Raw genomic sequence first — 26,460 nt, 5'->3', positions numbered from 1 at the left:
ATATAAAATGATGAAATAATATTTAAAATTTAAGATAAAAAATTATTTAAAAATAAAATAATCAATTTTTGTATATACATTATTTTGATATTTATATATGTATTATTTTTAAAAAAATTATTTAAAAAAGAAAAAGAGACCGGGCTTGGTGGACCCGGCTTACCAGGGCCTCTGGGCCAGGCCCATCGACCCGCCACCCTAGGCCCTGTGGGCTAAGGCCCACGGCAAAAAGGGCCGGACTGGAGCGGGCTGGGACGCTAAAATTCTCGGCCACAGTGACTGGGATTGGAGCCTTCGCACAGCACTGGAGGGAAATTTCTCGGCCACGGTGCACTGGGAATTTTTGGACAACAAAATGAAAGGCAATCGCACAGTGAGAGAAGGAGATGAGCGCACAGCAACGGAAGATCTTTTAATTTACGCATAACAGTAGGGATTAGTCTTAATTTTCAATTTTTATTCATTACTATATATAAGATTACTGTTATTATTTTTATTTTCTGTCGTTGCTTACATTTTGTTATAAATTTCTGTATTAGATTTACATTGATGCTTTATATTCTGTTTTGTTTTTATTTTTGATATTTTTATTTTCTATTATCTATTACATGATGTTATTAATTTCTATTGATGTTTCACCATTTTAATTTATCGTAATTAATTTTTATTCTTTAAATAATATCTTTTAATTTATGTCATTTAGATTCCCGTTATTTAATTTTTATCAGTTAATTTGTAAATAGAGATGTGTGGCTAAGTAAGTCTTGGACTGAGGTAAGGACACTCTCCGATGTCATGAATAATCTAAATAAGTCGAACTCCATTGCTTAGTTGAGGTTTTGAAATTAGATTAAAAATTTTTGCCTAAACATTTGGATTTGGATTGGAGTATATGCTTAACTTGGAACCCTCTTGCCAAGTATGTGAGTTGCATAAATTGAAAATACTGTCATACCATATTCAAGTCTAAGTGTAATATATTTGTATTTTGGTTTATGATGGTTGCTTAAGTTAGATCTTCTTATGCCATGTATGGAAGATGCTAGAAATAGAACCATCATCATCACAAAAATGTAATTAATAGCAAAATTTTGTAATCTAATTTTCAAACCTGATAATACTATAATTTTATGCTTGCATGGGGAATGAATGGATCGGCACTGAAATTGTCTTATCTAATACGTTTTATTTTCAGTGTTAATTCACTATCTCAATTTTTTCCATATTACATCACACTACATCGCAATTTACTTTCATGCATTGTCTTTATTTTTCTTTTAATAATTGATTTTTCTGTGGAAATGACCTGGACTTACCAATTTTAAATTTTATACTACATAAACCTTTTACAGTAGAAAGTGTAACCCCCCTTGTGTGTGTCTTTAAAGTAGTAAATTTTACGCAAGGATAGGAGTCGAACAGAGCCCTACCTTCATCTCCTCCATTGCTGGCGATTCATCAAAGCACAAGAGGGAGTTCTTTTGTTTTGGTTTTTTGATTTGCCATTTTGGTTTTAACTCACTTTTTTTTTTCTTGTTTGTTCTCTGTGTGACTAAGTGCCAGTTTTATTTATTGATTTCCTATTTGTTTAATTGCTATTAAAATTGCATCTTGAAACCATACCTATATTAGTCATCTTCCTTAGCCTATGAATTAGTTTTTGTTAGCATCTAGAGGGTCTAAAAGCAATATGTATTTGTAGTATAGAAAAGTTTACTTGAATCTGTTTTCTGTTGCAACTTGTGTGCTTTGTACATCTCATGACTGCATGACACTTTTAATTAGGTGTGTTTAATGAAAAATGTGATTTTGCAATTTGACAACAAAAAATGAAAGGAATTTTGATTTAACAAATTTTCAAAAGTTATTGATAATTCTTTTGATAAATCTGTCACTAATGAAGAAAAACAAAAAAGTGAAAAATTTACATATATTTCTGTTATCTTGCATTTGTCTAATTCAATTTTATGCAAAGTTACTAAACATGATACTATTCAAGAACTTTAGAAAAAACTAAAAGAATTTTATTTAATTTAGTTCACTCCTAACAAACTCTTCTTACCTGAAAGTTTTTTAACTTTAAAATTGACCCTCTAAAGATATAGATGATAATTTTAAAATTTTTAATAAACTTGTTCAAGATATCACTAATTGTGGTAAAAAAATTACCAAAGAATATAAAGCTATCATTTTTTTAAATGTTATTCGTGACATATATAAAGAGGTCAAGAATGCTATTAAATATGGGAGGGAGACTCTTACCCTAGGTATTGTAGTTGAATCTCTTAAGTATAAGGAGAGAAACATTTAAACTAAAAGAAATGAGAGAAGAGGTTGAGAAATACATTTTGTGAGGGGAATGCCTCAAATTAGGAGTGGTGAGGGATAAAATAAGAGTGACAAGAAAAATGGTAGGAATAGATCTAAGTCACAGGGAATGCGAAAGATAGAAAATGCTATTGTTACGGAAAAATATGACATTTTATAAAAGACTGTTGTGTAGAGAAAAACAAACAAAGAGAGAAAAAAAATAAGGCCGATGTTATATCTTCTTAATGTGAGACCGAAAAGGTATATATGTTAATGCAATACAAAAAAAATACTTTTTAGTGACGGAATTTAACAACGGAATTTTTTTGTCACTAACTAGCAATAGATTAGCGACGGAATAGCCGTTGCTAATTTTTTTTAAAACGTTTATAAATTAGCGATGGGTCTTTCCGTAGCTAAATAATTTTTAATATGTCTAAAATTTAGTAACAGATACGCCCGACATTAAATAATTTTTGTGATTTTAATTTTAAAATTTATTTTTTAATTTAAATTTTTATTAATTTTTAAATTTAGAGACAGAATAATTCTGCAGCTAAATGAAACAAAATTAAAACTTAATTTAAATTTATTTAGCGATAGAATAATTCCGTCGCTAAATGAAAAAAAATTAAAATAAAATTAATTTCTTTAAGCAATGAAATAATTTTGTCGCTAAAATAAAATTAAATTAAAATTTAATTTAAAAATATTTAGCGAAGAAATAATTTCTCCACTAAAAGAAAATAAAATTAAAACTTAATTTAGAATTATTTAGTGACTGATTTAAATTGGAAAAAATTAAAATTAAAATTAAAATCTTTTAACAATGAAATTCTTCGGTTGCTAAAATTAAAAAAAATTAAAAATTAAATTATAAGATTTAGCAATCGAATTATTTCGTCGCTAAAATGTGAAATTCATAAAATACTTAAATTAAATTTAAAATCTCATTTGACAAATAAATTTTTCATAGTTAAATGTAGAATTTATAAAAATTCTAATTAAATTTAAAATTAAAGAAAGAATATTCTATCATTAAGTTACAAAATTAATAAAAGATGAAATTACAAATTAAAATCAAAATTAGGACTGAATTTTTTGCCGTTAATATAATAATTAATAAAACTTTTATTTAAATTAGCAATGAAATAATTAAATTAATAAATATTAAAAGTAAAATTAATATCCGTTTAAATTAATAACGGAATATTCCATCTGTATTCGAATACAAGATAAACAAAAAAGTTCATATTCAAATACAAAAAAATATATATATTAGGATATAAGACAAATACAAATAAAACATATCTGGATACAAGATAAACCATTTATAGTTTTGACATAAAAAATTTACTTTCAGTTTTAAGTTTTTATTTTTGTTTAATTTTCGTTTTTATTTAAAAAATAGAAAACTTAATATCTTGTCTGACGACATTGTGTTTTATTTTTGTTTTTTATTATATTAATTCTTATTTATTTATGTCCTCCTATTTCTAAGACTTCTCCTTAGTTGCTGAGGATTGCCATGCATGATGCATATCCCAATTATTGTTGAAAATTAGCCCACGTAGTTGCTTTTCATGAAATGGATTTAATTGTGGAGTTATTAAAAAATATGATATTTCGTTCTTTATTTAATTTATTTTTAAATTAATATTTTAAATTATTTTTAGTGTAAAAGTTAATTGAAAGTAAAGAAAAAATTTAATGTCGACATCTAATAAATTGTATAGGAAAGAAAACTAACCCAGAACTCAATACCATGCAAATTTGGACTATAAAGAACAGAATCTAAACAATTTTTAGATGAATATGAAAACTAACAATTTTGAGATGAAATTTTTTATCAATGATTACGAAAATTTTACCTTAGTCTATGATTATGAGAACGACGAGGAAGAGGGATAGAAGGCCCTACATGAATTATAGGAGGGAAGAGAGGCCCTACATGAATGAATATTCATGTACTTGGTGTGAAAGACATAATCATAATCTCTTACCCTTCGTTTTTTTTAATTACCCATACATAGCTAGAAAGGAAGGGGTAGTGTTGTGCATTCACAATTTAATCGTGAGTTTTTGATATTAGAATATTATTTGGATATTTAAATTTAATATTTGTAATAATAGTTTTTTTTATTAATGTCTTTTACATTTATAATATTCATATGATATAAAACATAAAATATTATCATAGATATCAAATTTAAGAACTTTGACCGAATATTTTGGTTTCTGATTCTTGTATTCTTATGAAGCTTCAAAACGTTGCGTTTGACGGAGGGGCTGGAGGATCATTTTGGCAACCCTCAGGACCACCCAAAATGACAGCGTTTTGGGCCTCTGAGTGGATGGCTGAAACGGCAACCCCCTGTGTTGTTTTGCTTGGCGTACTTCCTTGTTGTCTTGCCTACTGCTTGCCCGATCGTTGATGTTCTGTTGTGCCATTATTCGACCCGATCACCACCGTTGAAGCTTCCTTTATATCCTCTACAGTGGCCTCGAGATTAGTAGCACGCACAACCTCCGATTACCTTCCTCTTGTTTGGTTTGATCTAATCATTCTCTATAATTCATTTCTCTCTCTATATAGTTTACGTATGTTTATTTTCTCTCTAGGGTTTGGCCTCTGATCTTTAGTTCTGTGATTATGGGGCCGATTTAAAGGTGAGAATCGTTTTGTACAGTGAGGATTGAGAGTGAATCTGTGTATACTAAGATTGTAATCGTTTTTGTTCCAATAGTGGAGTGAGCTTTCTTTGCCGGACCTCAACGTGGATATAACCCTCATTAACGGGTGAACCACGGTAAATCTTTTGGCGTTTTGTGTTTGATTTATTTTTTATTATTGCATGCTTACAGTATTGAATATTCTGTGTTTGCTGCTTTGAGTATCTGGTCGAGACTTATCTTTGCATAACAGTGGTATCAGAGCCATTTCTCTAGTATTCACCGTTAGGATTTTCGGAGCCTGTGCTATTTCATCTGTCGAGTCATAGTTTTCTTTTTTTGTTCTTTTATTTGTGTTGGTCTAAGGTTCTAGGGTTGCTGTGAGTCTCTATCAGTTAAGGGTTTGCTGTGTAAGTCTCTATTGGCGTCTAGGGTTTTAGGGTTCCTTCATGCAAAGCGAAGATGACATCAACCCGATATGATATCGGTACATTTGATGGGAAAAATGACTTCAGTAGTTGGAAAAAGAAGATGAGAGTCCTGCTTTCTCATCACAAAGTGCTTATTGCCTTTGAGCCTGACGATAGAAAGTGGTCAGCAGATCAGTTGGCTAGAACTGATGAGGTAAGAGAAGAAGCCTTTAATCTTATTTTCTTACACCTTGGTGATAGTGTTATTCATAAAGTTGATGGCATAAATTCCCCTATTGAACTGTGAAACAAATTGGAATCATTATATTCTGTATTGTCTGCTCCTAATTTAGTTTATTTAAAGGGAATGTTATTTAACTTTAAAATGAATGTTTCTAAATCTATGGATGAAAACATAGATGAATTCACCAAGCTTGCTTTATTATTAAGAGGAACGGATCAAGCCCTGGGTGATACCAGTGAGCTTATGATTCTTTTAAACTCATTGCCAGAAGAATATAATGTAGTCAAGCATGCTTTTCAATATACTAGAATTGTACCTAGTCTAGATTTAGTCATATTTGAAATTAAAGCTAAGGAACTTGAATTGAATACATCTAAGAAGCCTACTAATAACTTGTTTGTGAAAGGCAAATTTGAAAAGAAAAACAACTCGGGTAATGGAGATCAGTTTGGGGGTTTTGGGAATAAGGGTAAAAACAAAGAAAAAAAGGGCAAACAAAAACCTAAATGGAAATACTATCATTGTGGGAAAGAGGGACATATTAAAAAATATTGTTATGACCTTTTACGAAAACAGAAACAAGGAGGTAATGCAACCATAACTGCAAGTAATTCTAACACTTTAGCTGAAGTTCTGACTGTGTCTGATGAAACTGTAACTAATGAATGGATTATGGACTCTGGGTGTTCTTTCCACATGTGTCCTAATATTGCATGGTTTCAAAACTTTAGTGACAAAGAATCTGGCACTGTTTATATGGGCAATAATTAATCATGTAGTATAAAAGGAATAGGAGACATAACTCTTAAAATGCATGATAACAAAGTCAGAATGCTCACTAAGGTCAGATATGTGCCTAGTCTAAAACGAAATTTAATTTCACTTGGTACTCTAAATGAATTAGGCTATTCTTATACTGCTGAAAATGGATTCATGCATGTGTTTAAAAATAATAACCTAATCCTAACTGGTACCAAAAGGCATGACTTATATGTGTTAAATGGTTGTTCATTTTACCCTGTTTCTTCTGCATGTACTGTTAAAACTGATAAGACAGATCTCTGGCATTTGAGACTTGGTCACATGATCCAGAAAGGTCTACAGGCACTGTCTTCTCAAGGTTATTTTGATTCAGTGTCTGCAGAGTCCCTAAACTTTTGTGAGCCTTGTACTCTTGGCAAGCAACACAGACTGAGTTTCCATAGAGGAACTCATCTGGCGAAGGTATGCCTAGAGTACTTACATGCAAACCTATGGGGTCCCTCTCAAACACCAACTCTTGGTGGCAACAGGTATTTCTTATCCATTGTTGATGACTTTACTAGAAAAGTATGGGTATTCCCTCTTAGGACTAAAGACCAAACATTAGAAAAATTTAAGGTATGGAAGGCCTTAGTCGAAAATCAGACAGATAAGAGGGTTAAATTTTTAACAGACAATGGGTTAGAATTCTATAATAGAGATTTCGATGAATTCTGTAATTCACAAGGCATCACTAGACACAAGACTGTTAGAAACACACCCCAACAAAATGGGGTAGCTGAAAGAATGAATAGGACTCTCTTAGAAAATGTCAGATGTCTAATGTTTACAGCTGGTATGCCTAAAACCCTTTGGGGAGAAGCCCTGTCCACTGTTGCCTACCTGATTAATAGGAGCCCTTCAACTGTTTTAAATTTCATATGCCTTGAAGAAAAATGGCCAGGCAGAAAGTTAAATTTGAATAATTTAAAGGTCTTTGGGTGTCAAGCCTATGTTCATCAATCTATAGGAAAGCTAGACCCTCGGTCCTCAAAGTGTGTCTTTGTAGGATATCAAGAAGGAACTAAAGGCTATAGGTTATGGGATAAGAGTTCTGGAAGAGTAAAAATAATTATAAGCAAGGATGTTATATTTAATGAAAGTGTTTTCCTTTGCAAACTAGAGAATACAGAAACAGAACCTAAACCTAGTATCCCAGGAGACTTTGTGATAGGAACTAATACATACTTTCAGGTGGAGCAGCCATCAGGAATGCCTGATGTGCCAGCTACCTCAACCCCTGTCAATCCCAACCCTAGTAGTAACTCATCCTCTGATCATGAAAGTGATCAGGAGGAACCAACTGAAGTCCCTGAGGCTGAGGTGGAGCATCACGACTCCCCCCAGCAAAACTTGAGGGACTATTAGTTGGCACAAGATAGGAGTAGGAGGTCAGTTAAACCCCTGCTAGGTATGCCTATTCAGACCTTGTTTATTGTGCCTTGGTGACAAGCATGGAATTGAGAGGCAGTGAGCCTACCTCTTATGAGGAGGTTGTCAGCTCTCAAGATAGCTCTAAGTGGCAATGTGCTATGGATGAAGAAATGGCATCCTTCATAACCAACAACACTTAGGAATTGGTCCCAAGACCTCAGAAACAAAAGCTGGTGAAGTGTAAGTGGCTGTTCAAAATCAAAGAAGGTATGTTACCATCTGAGCCCCTTAGATTTAAAGCTAGATTAGTTGCTAAAGGTTTTACACAGAGGGAAGGCATTGATTATACTAAAATATTTTCACTTGTTGTTAAGTTTAAAACCATTCATTTGATGCTTGCAATAGTAGTTCAATATGATCTAGAATTAAAACAGCTTGATGTTAAAACTGCCTTCTTACATGGAGATTTAGAAGAAATCATCTATATGGAATAGCCAGTTGGTTATGTTAACAAAAAACATTTAGATTTTGTTTGTTTGTTGAAAAAGTCTCTGTATGGTCTAAAACAATCCCCACGTCAATGGTATAAGAAATTCGATAATTTTGTAATTGGGATTGGTTTCGTGATGAGTGAATATGATAATTGTCTTTACTACATTCTCCCTGATATCCCTGTATATTTGTTGCTGTATGTTGATGACATTTTGTTGATTAGCAAATCTAAGTCTAAGATTAATGAACTAAATTCAATGTTGAACACAAACTTTGATATGAAAGATTTAGGATCTGCTAGGAAAGTTTTAGGGATGGTAATTGAGAGAAACAGAAGTAAAAATTGTTTGAAGATTCACCAACATGATTATTTATTAAAGGCTGTACAGAAATTTGGAATGTCAAATTGCAAACCAGTAAATACACCTTTAGGAGGTCACTTTATTTTGTCTAAAGCCCAATGTCCAACATCAGATTCTAAAAGGTTAAAAATGGAATCCATTCCTTATGCCAATGTAATTGGAACCATCATGTATTCCATGATCAGTACCAGGCCAGACCTTGCCTTTTCAATCTCTTTACTTAGTAGATATATGTCTAACCCTAGGAAGCATCATTGGGAAGCCCTAAAATTTTTACTGAGGTATATTAACGGCTCTTTAAATGTTGGTTTGAATTACATGAAAAGAACTGACACACTTGATTTGGTAGGGTTTGTAGACTCTGATTTTGCAAGTGATCGAGATTCAAAGAAGTTTACTACAGCTTATTACTTTACCCTAAGTGGTAATTGTATAAGTTGGAAGTCTCATTTACAGCCCCTGGTGGCTCTGTCCTCTACTGAGGCTGAGTATGTTGCCGTAACTGACGCTTTTAAGGAAGCCATCTGGCTTCAAGGTATCCTTACAGAAATCCAGATGTAACAAGGTAAGGTGGTAGTCTTTTCTAATAGCCAAAATGCTATACATTTATGTAAGAATCCTGTTTACCATGAAAGGACAAAACATGTAAATGTAAAATACCATTATGTGAGGGACCAAGTGGCCAAGAGAAAGGTAATTATCCAAAAGGTCCCTACAGAAAATAACCTAGCTGATATGACAAAAATTGTGATTGCAGCCAAGTTCAGACACTATCTGGGCTTGCTGCATGTCATGGTTGGTTGAAGGAACAACCAACATGAGCAATGAAGGCAAAGGTTGTAGCATGCTCCATTGTTGTGGACTTGTCCCTAAAATGTTAAAGCTTCAAGGTGGAGATTGTTGTATTCTTATGAAGCTTCAAAATGCTGCAATTGATGGAGGGGTTGGAGGGTCATTTTGGCAACCCTCAGGACCACCCAAAACTGCAACGTTTTGGGCCTCTGAGTGGATGGCCGAAACGGCAACCCCCTGTGTCGTTTTGCTTGGCGTACTTCCTTGTCATCTTGCCTGCTGCTTACCCGATCGTTGATGTTCTGTTGTGCCATTATTCGACCCGATCGCCACCGTTGGAGCTTTCTTTATATCCTCTACAGTGGCCTCGAGATTAGTAGCGCGCATAGCCTCCGATTACCTTCCTCTTGTTTGGTTTGATCTGATCATTCTTTGTAATTCATTTCTCTCTGTGTATAGTTTACGTATGTTTATTTTCTCTCTAGGGTTTGGCCTCTGGTCTTTAGTTCTGTGATTATGGGGCCAATTTAAAGGTGAGAATTGTTTTGTACAGTGAGGATTGAGAGTGAATCTGTGTATACTGAGGTTGTAATCGTTTTTGTTCCAATAGTGGAGTGAGCTCTCTTTGCTGGATCTCAACGTGGATGTAGCTCTCATTAACGGGTGAACCACGGTAAATCTTTTGGCGTTTTGTGTTTGATTTATTTTTTATTATTGCATGCTTACAGTATTGAATATTCTGTGTTTGCTGCTTTGAGTGTCTGGTCGAGGCTTATCTTTGTATAACACTGATAATATTTATTGACCTCTCTTTCTTGTTTTTAATTTTTTTAATATACTTAGAGTTCTTTTTTTCTTTTTCAATGGTATTCAAATATATTTGTGTATTTAAGTAATATGTTTTGAGCTGGTATGATAGAATAATTATTTTTCATTATTAATTTTTGGTGCTCAACTTTTGTTTTTACATAAAAAGTAAAAATTTAGCATGTTTGAAAATATTGTAATATTATATTTTTTTTCCTATTTTTGTGACTCATTTGACCTTTTTTCAATTGTAACAAATAGTGATGTTAGAATAAGATTGTCTAAGACTCTTAAGAGTTAAAAGTTTAGTTGCTCTCCTCGCCCAACGATACGATTTAAGAGATGTAAAAATAATTAGCTTATAGTGAATAGTGTGAGAAAGAAAGAAATAGAAACATTATTTAATGATAGAGAATGAAAACTTATTTTCTTTGTTTTTAAATTTTGAAAAGTTATGAAATTTTTAAGTAATGAAAATGAATAATCAAATACTATTTTTCTTTTTTTCTTTTTTCTTTTTTTGCTTTCAATATTGAAAAATAGAGAGAATCGAAAACTAAAATTTAAAAAATAGAAATTATACCAACAAGCCCTTAATCTTTTATTTTTCATCCTTATTTATGTTTTTATTAAATAATGAATATTTATGCAATTCAATTGATGTTAACTTATGGCGAGTTGGGGACGACTACCACTGTAAAGCAGCCCCTTCGAACACTCAATACACATTTTGGGATTACTCAACACATTATTTAATGTTGATATCTAATAAAGTGAATAGAAAAGAAAACTAACTCATAACTCGATACCATGCAAATTAGGACCGCAAAGAACAGAATCTAAACAATTTTTAGATGAATTTTTTTATCAATGATTACGAAAAATTTACCTTAGTCTATGATTAGGGATAGGAGGCCCTACATAAATTATAGGAGGGAGAGGAGGCCCTGCATGAATTATTCATGCCTGTTTGATGTGAAAGACATAATCATAATCTCTTACCCTTTGTTTTTTTTTAATTACCCATAAATAGCTAGAAAGGAAGGGGTAGTGTTGTGCATTCACAATTTATTCGTGAGTTTTTTATATAAGAATCTTATTCGGATATTTAAATTTAATATATGTAATAATAGTTTTTTTTATTAATGTCTTTTGCATTTATATTCATATGATCTAAAACATAAAATATTATCATAGATATCAAATTTAAAAACTTTGATTGAATATTTTGATTTCTGATAATATTTATTGACCTCTCTTTCGTCTTTTTTATTTTTTTAATATACTTAGAATTCTTTTTTCTTTTTCAATGGTATTCAAATATATTTGTGTATTTAAATAATATGTTTTGAGCTGGTATGATAGAATAATTATTTTTCATTATTAATTTTTGGTGCTCAACTTTTGTTTTTATATAAAAAGTAAAAATTTAGCATGTTTGAAAGTATTGTGCTCGCTTTTAGTATTATATTTTTTTTTTCCTATTTTTGTGACTCATTTTACCTTTTTTCAGCCGTAACAAATAGTTTAAAGATTGTCTATGACTCGAAAGAGTTAAAAGTTTAGTTGCTCTCCTCTCAACGATACGATTTAAGAGACATAAAAATAATTAGCTTATAGTGAATAGTGTGAGAAAGAAAGAAATATAAATATTATTTATTGATAGCACTACAAGAGGTTTGATTTTTCTTGGCGGTTAAAAAATCGCTGGAAAAAGTAAAAAAATCGCCGGTAAAATTTTTACCGGCGGTTGAAAACCGCCGAAAAATTACTTTTGCCGGCGGTTTTCATAAACCGCCGGTAAAAAAACATTACCGGCGGTTTTATTTAATTGCCGATAAATTTCCGGCAGTTTAATAAAACCGCCGGAAAAGGTCATTCTTTACCGGCGGTTTAAAAACCGTCGGGAAATCATGACCTTTGCCGGCGGTTTTTAAACCGCTGGCAAAGGGTTTTTAAATCGCATGCCGGCGGTTTTTAAACCGCCTGCAATACTCAAATTTTTTTTTTAAAAAAATATTAATCAAATGTATTATCAAAACCTGTACAACCAAAAACCACTAACAATTTTAAAAAATTCACCCACTACACACAATTATATACAATAAATCTATGTACAACACATTTGATCATTTAAATCGATCTTGTCTCGTCTCATTACACAATACATTTTTACACATACAAATCAACTCTAAACTAAAACTTGTCCAAGTGACCTCAAATAACCCTTGATTACGCTATCATACTGCTCCAACCAAAATTGCATATCATATTTTTTCGATTTGCATTAAAAAACAATAGATCTATAAGTATGTACATTAACTATGAAATTGCATATCATAACCAAATTAGATGAGTATTCAATTTCATTCTAGATTTATATGATACAAAATATATAAAGTTCAAACAAAATTTGAATAACATAAACCCCACCAAAAATAATAAATAAAAAATTAGAAGAAGAAGAAGTTGTTTTAGGCCATTTCAGGCAAGACACGAAAATAATGCTTCTTTGAATCCCTAAAGAGACATGACTAAAAAATACTAATAAATTAAAACATGACAACAGAGTCTTGGAACCAAGCCAAAACTTAGTCTTGGAACCAAGCCAAAAAGCTAATTCAATTCCAAGACCAATTATAACATTGAAAAGACCAATTATAACATTGAAAAGAATAAATGAGGATAAAAATCAACACATAATTAGGACAAATATATTTATAAAAATGTATTTTGTGTTTTCATTGTGAAATTTTTGAAAAGGATTAAGAAGACCATTAGAATATCAAGAGATGAAAACAATGATGGAAAGCAATAATTAGAAATGCCATATTATTTTGGAAAAGTAATAGACTGGCAGAAAAGTAATAGATGCCACTGATTTATTGCCATTGATAGCCTCAAAAGAAAAAACAAAAACTTAAAGCATATCAATGAATAAGAAAAAATTGAAGCTATCATATCAATCCATTATTTTCAGATTTATAATCTTATGTTTAGACATTTATTATTGTATGAAGATATCATAATAAACCATTATTAATATTTTGAATTCTCAGCAACATGCAAGTGTAATGAAATAAAATAAAACATGCAAGCACTAGCATTATTAATATTACCTCTAAATGATGACTACGTTCTGATGTCGATAATCTAGCGCATTTAGCATCGAGTGATGGTGTGCTTGTATGTGCGGCAGAAGCACTAGCATATGAGGATGGCTATATTTCAAAATAGTTTAGTTAATATATATAGTAAACATGTAATTTTAAATCACGAAATGCACTAATGAAACGACATACCTGTCTCGGTTGTGCTGTATTGTCCGGAGCCGGTGGTGTATGTCCCATTGCCTCAAGTATTGCACAAACTTGCATTTGAACTTGACTTTGGATTTGAACTTGAAATTTTTCTTCTAGCTCGGCAGTAATTTGCGCACGCATTTGGTCATACTGCTCTTGGGGCACCTGATACTGTTGTCTTTGTCTAACCTTAGTTGGGCATGTTCCAAGTCCTCTCATCCTTACCCTGCCATGCCCATCTTTGCCTAGTATTTGAGTAAAGACATCCTCTAACGAATCTGGGGTTTGTTCATCAACAAGTATTTGTGACAACCTTTCATCCATTTGTTCCTCAAGAAATATTTCACAAGTTAGTTACATAAATTGACAAGTAAAAGAAATAAAATATATCTACAACTTTCAAATTTTAGAAATACACAAGATTATATATGAAGATGTAGAGTCTACTATCTCTCCGCTCTTTTTGGTGTGTGTCTTTTTAAAAAGATTGATTCTATCTGGCTCATCTCCACTTTCAATAGTCATCTAAAAACATATATAAGACATGAAATATATTAAATGTTTAAAGTTTAGGCATTACTAATTAAATTATCAATAAATATATATAACTAATATCCATTCTATTCTTACCTGGTGTCTAACCTGAGGATGTGATCGCCTACCGCTGGTGTGACCCATCTTTTGCTTATCTCGATTGGCACGATTTGTCGCACTACGTTCCTACTTATAATATGATATTAGAATTAGGTATAGAGAATCCATTTGATATATCTATCATACATAAATCATACATACCTGTGCTTGCTCACATCCCCAATACTCCACAAGAACCTTCCACTGTTCTGGGTTCACCCCAGGCGGTATTTTTGATAGACGAGCCGCATCTGTCTCATGGCAATCATAATGTCTCTTCAAGGTGGCTTTATACTCTCTCCACTTCTTGGAAGCATGTTGTAAGCAAATTGATCTCCATGTTGTGGGTACATCAGTGTTATCCTGCATTGATACACTTATTAGAGTATAAAAGTTTAGGGTCAAATAGATAAAAATCGGAGACGTTATTTACTCACCAATACCTCTTGCCAAATGCGTTCCTTATATGGTTCCATCCCTGGTGATCTCCAATCAATAAATGTAAGGGGAGCAATACTCCTTACCATCACACTTAGTTGGGTTTCCAACTTACTTGCCATCTCCCCAATTGGTTGTCCTTCAGCATCAAATTCAATATGAATCTTTTCCTTTCCCCACTTTGAAATCTGTCTTGATATTCCTCTTCCTTTCTTGGCAGTAGATGACATGGAGCTTGTACCTGCTAAAACATAATAACACAATAAGTTCACATTGAATTAGAAAATAATAGTAATTTATTATTGTTCATATAAATTTTTGGTATTTACCTTGCTGACTATGTGAGTCATGGGGGTTGGATTGTGAGTAGATCAAGTCCTCTTCAGGATGCTGGGGATGTGACGGGACTGGGTTTGGGGTTGGATGATGGGATGGAACTGATTGTGAATCATTGTGGTGTGAATTTGTAATACGTGATATGGATCCAATTGGCCAACGAGTCTACCTCTTAGGTGCCATCAGTGTAATTGCTTATTATTGATTTGAATGTAAAAAATAATCTGTTAGCATATCAATTTAGATTAAACAAAAATAACAAATCAAAACATAAAAAGCTAAGAACATAAATATATATACATACCACATCATGCTAATTTAAACCATGCTAATTGTGTATGCATGATGCAATTTAGAGCTAAAATAATAAAAAAAAATCCATTTCAATGTGGCATAAGTCACATCTCTTTTCTTGCTATAGTTTTCCAATCTTTACCCTGTTCAAGCTTACACGGCTTGTTCATGGTAAATCAGGATGCAAAAATAATATGAAGACATCAAAGTAATGCAATTATTGGAGAAGATGATATCAGGAGGGTTGAAAGGTGAGCAATTCATGCAATCAAATATTGTTTTGAGCAAGTTTTTTAGTAATTTAATTTCATTTGTTATTTTCTGTTGCAGTGGATCTTGCACCTAATGCAACAAACTGCTACGTACTTTCCTTTTTTGATTTGTGGATATCTTGCTCACTTCTGTTTAAAGCCTAATGAATGGTTAGATATATCTACACATACCTACCTACTTTCATGTATGCAATAAGAAATCAAGAAAAGAAAAAGAGAATGGATGATTTTTGTTGAGAGAAGGGCAAAGTATTAAATTATTCAGTATATTTTGATATGTGGAGTTAAATCAGTCATTCTATTTTAAATACAGTCAAGTACCAAATTAACTCCTTTATTTTTAATTTAAATTAAGTTCATGTGTTAGCCTTTTCCACAAACGATACTTAAACGGTGTCCAACACCGATTATAATTAAACAGTCCATGTTTTCAATTTCTTTAGTTATTTATTTAATTGTTTTCCCTTTTTTCATTTTTTTTTCTGAATAAAACCAGCTCTAATTATCATGACACTCAATAGTAAAAATTCATTATTTATACATGTTTGAAGGTGCTAATTAAGAGGAAAGGTGGCTCCCATGAGAAAAAGGTGCTAATCAAGAAGACATATTAACGGTGACTTGCTAACAAACTTAATTGACATTGCTAACAAACTTAATTGACACATAGTAACAAATTGATGTCTAAAACAGTGAGTCAGTGACCATTACGTGACTTGCTCGATCATATTCACAGAGGGATCACACGTTATTGAATTATTGTATATAAAAAATATCCCCAAAATCCTGCCATTGACTACAATATTCACAGAGGGATCACAAGTTGCATAGCATATTCACTTTCAAGTTTCAGTTTAATTAATTATTTGTTAGATTATAATGTGATTTGATGATGTAATCGAATTTGTACGCATAAAATAGAATTTAATTGAATTGAAATTTTAAAAATTCGATTCAAAGAGGGCGAGAGAGACATAGACATACCTGATGATTCAAAGAGAGGCAGCGACTGGGCGAGAGAGACAACGTGACTCGCAAGGCTGAGAGTGACTGAGAGTAAGAGAGAGAGGCCGAGAGCGACTGAGAGTGCGCGAGCAAGGCTGAGAGTGACTGAGAGTGCGCGAGCGAGGCCGATAGCGACTGAGAGTGATCGATGGTGAGGGAGGCAGCGAATCAGCGGCGAGAGAAGGTTAGGGTTTACAGGGGGAGACTTTGTAAGAGAAGGGGCCGGGTGAGGGGAAGATTAATTTGGGTGAGGGTGGGGGCGGGGGAGCGTGGGGGTATATAAATCGTATATCCCCGGCGGTTTTAAAACTGCCGGGGATGTGCAAAAATTACCGGCGGTTTTATAAAACCGTCGGTAATGGGTCAAAATTACCGGCGATTTTTAGAAATTGTTGGGGATGGTTCAATATCACCGGCGGTCCTTAAATAGCCGGGGATTATGGTGTTTTCCCGACGGTTGTTAAAATCGCCGGGAAAAGTTCGCCGGCAATACCCCTTTTCCTTGTAGTGTAGAGAATGAAAACTTTTTTTCTTTGTTTTTAAATTTTGAAATGTTATGAAATTTTTAAGTAAGGAAATGAATAATCAAATAATATTTTTTTTTTTTGCTTTCGATATTGAAAAATAGAGAGAATCGAAAACTAAAATTTAAAAAATAGAAATTATACCAACGAGCCTTAATCTTTTATTTTTCATCCTTATTTATGTTTTTATTAAATAATGAATATTTTTGCAATTCAATTGATGTTAACTTATGGCGAGTTGGGAATGACTACCAGTGTAAAGCAGCCCCTTCAACACTCGTACACATTTTGGGGATGACGACTTTGGCAATTATTGGGGTTCCATGGTAAAGACTTCACATATTTGAAAGCAGGTGAGTGGACGCTTGGTAAGCATAATAGTGAGCAAGTGTTGCAGTGGACCATGGGCCTTGAATCTGGCACATTGCTAGAGACATCTGCTATCATTCTGACGACCCTTCAGAAGCAGCCAAAATAATGTCATATTACATGATGCATCTTCTTGTCATATGTCCTGAGAGATTGCCCTTTCTGCAACGCTATTAGTGGCAACTTAATTATGGCTGGAGTGAAGACTTGTGCAGATATGGAGGATTTCTTTCAAGAAAAATGCCTTAGAAAACCATCCCATGTTGAGAAACGTACAAGTGCAAAAATGATATTACCAGTAGGAGTGACTACAATTTCGATTAAATTAAAATAATTGAACCAAATCAATAAGTTTGGTTGGTTCAATTTAATTAATTTTTTTGAAAAATTTGATTTTTAGTGTTCGATTCAATTTTTTGCTTGAAATAACTAAAATAATCCAACTAAACCAAACTTACAAAACAACTTCATTTTGGGTTTACTATAACAGCAAAAGTGAAAATATGTCACACAAACACGGAAAAGAGAAGGGGCGAAAGGACCAAATCGATCCTTCCTTTTGCTTAGCCCTCTCCCTCCCCTATCGTCTCCAACTCTCCGACACAACGGCACCATCGCCCATTCCCATGCCGACGTTGAGGTTGATGTGACGCTTCTTCTCTACCTCTGACGCCGATTGTTGTTGTTTTCGTCGAAGCAACCACCTCCGCCACTTCCTCTTTACCTTCAACGCTTCCTCTCTAACATCGACGTCAACTTGGACCTCCAACACTTACAACAACGCCAACTTCAACGTCAACGATGATTACATCTTTCTCCTCTAATTTGCACCACTGTACTCACCCATCAACGTCGATAGTCTCTTTGGTAAGTTTTTGACAACTTTTATTTTACATTAAAACTTAGATTTATTAAAATCCAACCATTAGATGCTTTTGATTTTTTGGTATGTGGGTCATTGAGTCAAAACGAATCTAATGGTCAATTCCGATCATCAAAATCTGTCGTGGATGGTGGCCGACGACGTTTTTCCATAAATGTGTTTTGAGTTTTTTAACTATAGAATTAATTTTTAAATTTACAAAAAATCAACTGTTCGATCAAACTCATTTTTGGATATATGAATCACCGGCTGCCCAGGTGCTGACCAGCTTGCAAGTCATTTTTTTTAATACACAATACGAAGAGAAGAAATATTTAAAAATTTAAGGCAAGATTCAAAAGTCAGCAATACATATTTTCATTTTTACCTAATAAACTATATATATACACACGCATCTCTTGAATTAGGAAAAATTATATAATGAATAATTAAAATTGATACCTATAAATTCTTATTAAAATTTAGGTAACGAGTCGTATCAAGTACAATGGTTCATAACAGCTTAGCTGACAGTGCTAGTCACAACCTATGCCCCATTGACTTGTGATGATCCAAAACTATGCCATGTTTATACTCGTTATAATTAATACTTATACTTATTTTGTGCTTTTGTAGATTTAATTATGTCAAAAATAATAAAATTATCAAATGATTTAGGACGATGTGTTATTTATATATGAGAGACTTATGTATAAGATTTATTATCTTGAATTTTAATCAAATGCGAACGAATTAATGGTATTGGTCAGAATTGGAAACATCAGATAAATCATAGAGGATTATAGTTTTGGTGATAATTGTACTAATAGTATTGATCAAAATTAGTAACTTTGTAACTATTAAATCGGCAAATATTTTTTAGTGACGAAATGTAACTAGCATTTTATTTATAAATGTATGTGTTGGAGTAGCGAAATCACAAATAATATCAAATATTTTTGTGTCAAGTCGTTAAGACTATCTTTAAACTATAAAATAGCAAAGAGATATTTTGATTGCTAGCATGTTACTAATGCAAATAAGTTTGTCACTAGCTTATTATTAGTCACAAAAAATTTAATCATTAATGAATAATGATACGTTTTGACAAAATAATTTTGTTGCCAATATAAGTTTGTGACAAAAATTTACAATAATTAAGAACAAAATATTATGGGATTGAATCAATTTTGTGACATGAAATTAGGCAGCAAATGCAAATGCAAATGCATATGCATAGTGTAATTGGAATAGAAGCTTAATGATGATAAAATCAATCATGTGATTGGCCCACGACTCTTATTCGTATCAAATTGAGAGATATGTTTTGCATTATTGAGAGATCTTTTCAACATTTTTACTGGGGACGATGGAGAAGAAAACAAAAAAGGTGATTCCTTTCCACCTTTACCTTTTTGAAAGACTGCAAAAGTGATTATGTTGGGGGTGCGTTTGAAATGGGTGAAAAATGAGAATATAATTTATTTTTTATCTAAATTTTAAGAAATTTTATCAAATAATTTTTTAATTCTATGAAAAGAGAATTTTATTTTAGTTCAAAAAGTGAAGATTTTTTTAAAAATCAAAGAATTGAAATTCCTAAGATTGGGATAAAAATTGGAATTCCATGAAATTAGAATTCCACCCCCCTCATTTTTCACTTCTATCAAACACAACTTTACTTTAATATCTGCATTTACCTTTTTGTTTCTTTCTTAATTTCTTTGTAATAAATTAATTTGAGTGCAGGGCTGGCAGGGGGCCCCAAACCAAACCATAATTGATTGATGAGAATACTAGCTAAGACAAAAGCGCTTCAGCCCTGCCCGTCTGTTTAATTGAGGTTTGCCTTTGTTTCGTCTTTAAAATGATCAAACAAATTAAAGAGACACTAAAACTTAAAATAAATGATCCCTACCTACCTGTTAGGTTAGATTAGATTAGATTTGGTTTCAAAGCCATATAATCTAATATTCTTTGGTAGTGGTAGTGGTTGTGGTATTTCACACTGCACACTTCACACTTCACACTTCACCCATGGTTTCCGATAAATGATAACCGCACTTACCCATTTCACTAAAACCATTCGTTCAACCTTAAACTTGAATGAAAGGTCCAAACTGCAAACTGCTCTTTCTTCACACTTCCACTCACTTTGGATCCTATCTATCTTACAGACTTTTCTATGTAGTCTTGCTCTCGTCATTCCTCATTCGTCATCTCAATCATCTTCTCTTCCAAATACTTTAAATATCTACTCACGGTTGTTCAAATAGTAGAAGAAATAAATTGTTCAGTCCACGTCTATAAAGGACATTCCCCAGCAATAAACAACATTATTGCTCTCTCTCTCTCTCTCTCTGCGGCCTCAAACCTTTCCCCGGTACTGATTATTTTCTTATTTGCAGTTCGTTTTTCTGGGGCCTCAAACCTTTCCCCGGTACTGATTATTTTCTTATTTACAATTCTTTTTTTTTTTTTTGGTGCAAAGGTGAAATCTATCACCTTAAGAGCTCCCACATTGCCTCACACACATGATAGAGGTTATTTACGGTATACGACAGCGCATTAGATAGGAAGCACAGTGCATGGTGCTCACAAGGAGCCATTCCTACAGGAGGGTGAAACTCCCACACTGTGGCTGCCAAAACTCGAACCTGCATCTTTGAGTGCAATTTGCTACCTGAGAACCAAACGTGTTACGCCACTTCGTTTCTTGATTTGCTTCTAGGTATTCTTAGCTCCATATCGGTGCATTTCGTTTAGAGTCGCGTGTGGTTGTAAGGAGTTTAAGTTTATTGAATTTTTCAAGCGATTCACTCATTCATTTCGGCCATCTCGCATAGCCAGGTATTTATGAATATATGATTACAGCAATCTATATCTTTGCAACAATCCTGTTCCTAATTTTTGAAATTTTAAAATGAAAACGCCCTCCTCCTTGCTGTAGCAACATGAAACGAGAAAATTTTCTCAGTGAAAGTAGAATTTTACAATTAATTATGTTTTCTGAATTTTGAAACAGAAGTAATCACATTTCCTCGTTTATGTAATCTGATGGTAATTGGAAAAGTTTCAGCATCTCCAAATGTTGTAATGCGTAAATTATGTAAAGAAATGAAATCATATATAATTTCCTCAAGTAAAGTTCCTTTTGTTTTTCTGGACTTCATTTTCAAATAAAAGAATCCATTTTACTTGTTAGTAGAAGAATGAAACTGCTAATGTTTCATAATTTCAAAAAATTCTAATGCGGTACCTTTTTTTTTTTTTTGTAGTTATGACTTTAGCTTATTAGTGAATATTATTTACAACAATTATGGATCATGTTCATATCTGAGATATTCAAACTAAAATTCTATTATTCAATATAGTTTGGTTCTGTACATGTCTCTATTTTTTTTTCCTGTTTTCGTCCATCCTTTCAAAAAAAAAAAAAAAAACTCCTATGTTTTTTTTTTTTGAATATCAGTTGCAATCTCCTCTGTTTTGACTGAGTAATCTTGGTTCCGTGATTGTAGTTGTGGAGTTAGGATCTGGTTGGACAGTATGGCCAATATTATTCAATATAGTTTGGTTCTGTACATGTCGCTATTTTTCCTGTTTTCGTCCATCCTTGCAGCATATATAGAAGAGGGAGACCATGTGCAGCACAGCCCCAAGGTATCCCATATGTGCCAAGTATCCCACCTTGTATCCTCCCGAGTGCCCCAAGTGCTCTGCGCACTCTGCACTATCCTCTTCTTCTGAATATGCCCAGTTTAACAAGTTTGTCCAAGACGTAAACAACTATGAGGAATCTCAGTTTCAAACGTACAGTTTCGGTGCTGGACTAAGGAAATTCTGGGAAGAATGGGACCTCAGGATTATAATTCTATACATCCTCTATACTCAGTTGTACCTCCTCATTTCTGGACGCTTGAGAAGGAGATCGAAAAAGAAGTTCTTGATCTTTATGAATGTTTCGTTGCTGTGTACTTTGGCTGAATTGTTGGCAGCTGTTGCTCTTGGGAAGCTTTCCAAAGTCAAAGATGAAGGCAAGTTTAATAAACGAGATGAACCAGAAAGTTTGTCAAGGGGTTTATGGGCACCGATAATCCTGTTCTATCTTGGAGGTCCAGACACAACAACTCTCTTATACATCCAAGAAAATCAGCCGTGGATGACACACCTAATATCACTGTTAACACAAGGTGCAAGAACATGCTACGTTTTGATTGTGACCTGGACTCCTTCTGGACTAACTGTTTTGAGTCTGTTGATGTTGATTTCTGGAATTATGAAGTATGCAGAGCGAATATGGGTTATCAAGTCAAAAACCCGGGAAATCTCTAAAGGTTTGCTTAAACCAAAAAATTATAGCACAGATATGAGGCCTGTTTCATTTGGACTCAAAAATCAAACCAAGCTCGTGGTTGAAGGATATATCAGTTTCCAGATCTTGATGCCTCATATTCCTGGGTATCGTGTGTCCAATGGGCCACTAGAAAAATTCATCAAAGAGGATAGAGATCCTGAGGACATTTTCAAACAGATTGAGATCGAGTTGGGGTTCATGTATGATTTGCTCTTCAGCAAGGGAGGCACAATTTTTATAGCATGGGGTTTCATTCTCCGGTATATTACCTTATCTTGTGTAGTTTGTGTGTTGATGGGATTCTTCATGGTTGACATGCCTAGGACTGAAGATTTGAAAGATGATCGCCAAATTACCATCGTTCTGCTACTTGGAGCCATTTTCTTGGAGATAGTTGGACTTCTTCTTCAACTTGTCTCAGACTGGGCAGTGGTTTGGGCATGGAAGCACCCACAGAACAAGTTGTCAAGTCCAGTACTTTTTCTTCACGAACATCGTCTAATCTCTAAGAGGCAAAGATGGTCCGAGGAAGTGGGACAATTTAGATTACTGAAATTTTGCACCGATTGTAAGGCGACGGTGTTCAATGAAATATTGCAGGCTGTGCTTGGCAGGAGTAAACTTCTAAGCATCAATTTCAGCTTGCCGTCGACGACAGCAAAACCATCTTTGAAACGATTAATCATCAATCAGCTTAGAACGAGATCACAGACCAATTCAGGACAAACCTCCCGGATATCATCCATGAAAGCAGGTGAGTGGACCCTTACTAAATATGGATTGGAGGAAGCGTCCAAGTGGACCATGAACATAGAATTTGGCGAAGCTATTGTTCTGTGGCACCTTGCCACAGACATCTGCGATCATGATGAAGAAACTGAGGATGAATCAGAAGCAGCCAAAATATTGTCATATTACATGATGCATCTTCTTCTCATATGTCCTAATACATTACCCTTCTGCAACACGGATGGCGACTTCTTGACGGCTTGTGCAGATATAATGGAAATTCTGAAGAACCAAAAACTTACACTCGCTGATGCATGTGAGCACCTGAAAGAGATACCTCGCAAGCGCTGCAAAAGTCTCACAGTGAAACGTGCGAAAGATCTTGCCAGTGCGTTGATGCAGAAACCGAACAGGAAAAGATGGGAGATCATGATCAGTATGTGGGTGGAGATGCTGTGCTATGCCGCGAAGGAGTGTCAACTGAAATACCACGCCGAAAACCTTAGACGTGGCGGAGAATTTCTGACTCATGTGTGGCTGCTACTCATTCACTTCGGCATATATGGAGACCAAGATAGAATTATACCTCCATATTTAAGGGCCAGTGCGCAGGAAGGAATCGAAAAATTCGAAAAATTCCACGTTCTCTATGAATCAACGTTCTTTGAAGGTGTGGAACTCAGTCTTTTTTAAATTTTTTCCATTTTGCTGTTAACGAAATGATTGTGTGTTTTAGAATGTGTGATATTTTTTTAAGGAGATATTTTGCAGTTTAATTTTAGAAATTATGGTGAAAAAATCTGATGTTATTTTGGAATATGTGTATGTTCTTAAATCTAAGAATGTTGTCTAAGTAAATAAATATTTTAGTTGTATTACGTAGATTTTGTCCGTGCAATCAGCTGCTAACAGTCTTTGTTAATGAAAAAAGTGAGAGAAAAGCCTAAATGAGTTTTGTTCTCTCAATATTTGTTTTTTGAATTTATGTCTTTTGTAAGTTAAGTGTTTACTGCTTGTGTGGAGAATTTCAACAGTGGTCTTATGGGTTATGGGTATAATCTCTTGTTTTTTCCTTTCTTCTTAGAGATTAAACATTGTGTGTTTCAGAGAAAACAAGTCGGCTATCCTTTTACTAAACCAAAATTTTGAAAGGTGTTTGTTATGGCATCAGTAAGCTTCTTTTCCAATTTTTTCTTGTGAGAATTATTAGTGGACTATTAAAATGAAAACCTACTTGAAAGCTCTCAACTTATGGGATGTAGTAGAGAAAGGAGCAGCACGTGTTTCAATTTTGAGAGAAAATGCTACCTTTAATGAAATCAAGAAGCATGAGGAGCAGGTTACCAAAAGTCCCAAGGCACTTACATGCCTTCATTTTGCAGTATCAGAAGTTGGCTTGTGAAAACAACAAAGGAGGCCTAGGACAAATTGAAAGAAGAATTTGAGGGAAGTGATAGGGTTAAGGCAGTCAAGCTTTTGACTTTTAAGAGAGTTTGAACTCTTGAAGATAAAGAAATTTGAAGGTGTCAAAAGATTATGTTACTAAACTTATGGACATTTCGGGATGGGAGATTTTATTTAATTAAGGGTAATTGCTCTGGCTCTCCTCTCCCTCTACCCATCTCCTTTAAGGGTATTTAAAAAAATTGAAGCACCGCGAAAACCACTCGTACAGAATTGAACCATGTCGGACCACGCGATTTTTTTAGAGTGGCGGTCCGGTGCAGTTTGAGAAACCCCCAAATTGCACACCACATAGTTTGGGGGTTTCACGGTTCAGTTTCAAACCAAATCGCTCGATATATATTATAATAATTAAAAATATAAAAAATAAAATGTAAAATATAAAAGAGGGTGGGGTAACCCTAAACCATTTCAGCAGTTCTTTCTTCTCCCCCTCTTCGTCTCTCAAAGCTGTCTCACGCACCTATCCACATCGACTGCTGCACCAATCTTGCACCCACCATCCTTTGTCGGTAGTTGCACCAGACCATGAGGTATGAGCGATGAAGAGTTGCGACGACCCCCGTTACTGGTCACACCAGTCCACGCACAAGCGATGGAGAGTTGTTGCGATGACCCATCCCCAGCCATCGGTCGCACGAGCGACGGAGAGTTGCAACAACCCATCCCTTGTCATCCACGAGCGACGGAGAGTTGCGACGACCCATCCCTCATCGTCGGTCGCACCAGTCCACAGACGACTCATATCTGTTTTCCCCCTCATGCTAGATTAACAGATCCAACGATACCAACTCCATTTTTGACAAGGTATCTCTTCCATTTGCACTTCCATTCCTGAGTTTTGTTAATAAGATGGTTCACTGCAGAAGCTTGAGATCTTTAGTGGACATTGTCTGATCAAGATATTTGAATTTGGATTTATCTGTATGTTCGGATTTATCTGCAAATCGTGAAAATCGCACCAAATCAAACAGGTCGATTTGACTACATGTGAAAATCCCATGTGCGGTTCGGTGGAATAAATTGGCAAAAAATTGACCAGACCGAACCGTGCACACCCCTAATCTCTTTCTTCCTCTGCTTCCTCAGTAAATTCTATTGTTACCATAAATTATAAATGTAAATATCACGTGTATAATTTTGAGATGCAAGCACTAGTGATACGCGGAACCGACTAGGCTCACCACATTTTGAGGTGGACTCTGTTTCAATACAAAAATTGGTTCTGTATTTCATCCCTTCATCAGACAACATGTATGAATTTATTTATATTCAATTGTTGAATATATGTATTGTTTAAATACCCAAATTATGTATGACATGTATATTATATTCTGCTATGTGTATCTAATATACAGTAACAACTTTATTTTTACCCATATTGCCACACACATGATTCCCTTTAGTGGTATCAGAGCCTCAACCTAGTATTTAATGTTTATATGTAGTTGTATATGTCAAATATTGCATTTAATCAACGTGTCGGTTCCAGTAGCCAGACAATATGCTCTAATTGCTTCGTTTTTTTATGGTTATGCTGTAATTCACATTGGACATTAACATGGAGATTTAGATATGCGTGTTTGGATGTCGGATTGTATTATTTGACA

The 26,460-nt window shown here is 34.0% G+C and overlaps 1 protein-coding gene across 1 annotated transcript in view; it reads left to right on the top strand.

The window, feature by feature from the left end:
* LOC127802029 (uncharacterized) overlaps positions 1 to 24,268 on the top strand; it is a 77,604-nt gene extending 53,336 nt beyond the window's left edge. Inside the window, exon 5 of the mRNA XM_052337658.1 lies at positions 23,412 to 24,268. Within this exon, the coding sequence (XP_052193618.1) occupies positions 23,412 to 24,079 (668 nt within the window). The 3' untranslated portion in view covers positions 24,080 to 24,268. The remainder of the gene's footprint in view (positions 1 to 23,411) is intronic.
* The last annotated feature ends 2,192 nt before the right edge of the window (positions 24,269 to 26,460 follow it).

This window comes from Diospyros lotus, chromosome 5, assembly GCF_014633365.1.
Source record: "Diospyros lotus cultivar Yz01 chromosome 5, ASM1463336v1, whole genome shotgun sequence".
Classification (NCBI taxonomy): domain Eukaryota; kingdom Viridiplantae; phylum Streptophyta; class Magnoliopsida; order Ericales; family Ebenaceae; genus Diospyros; species Diospyros lotus.
Note: the sequence above shows the minus strand (reverse complement) of the source record. Positions and strands in the feature narration are given on the sequence as shown.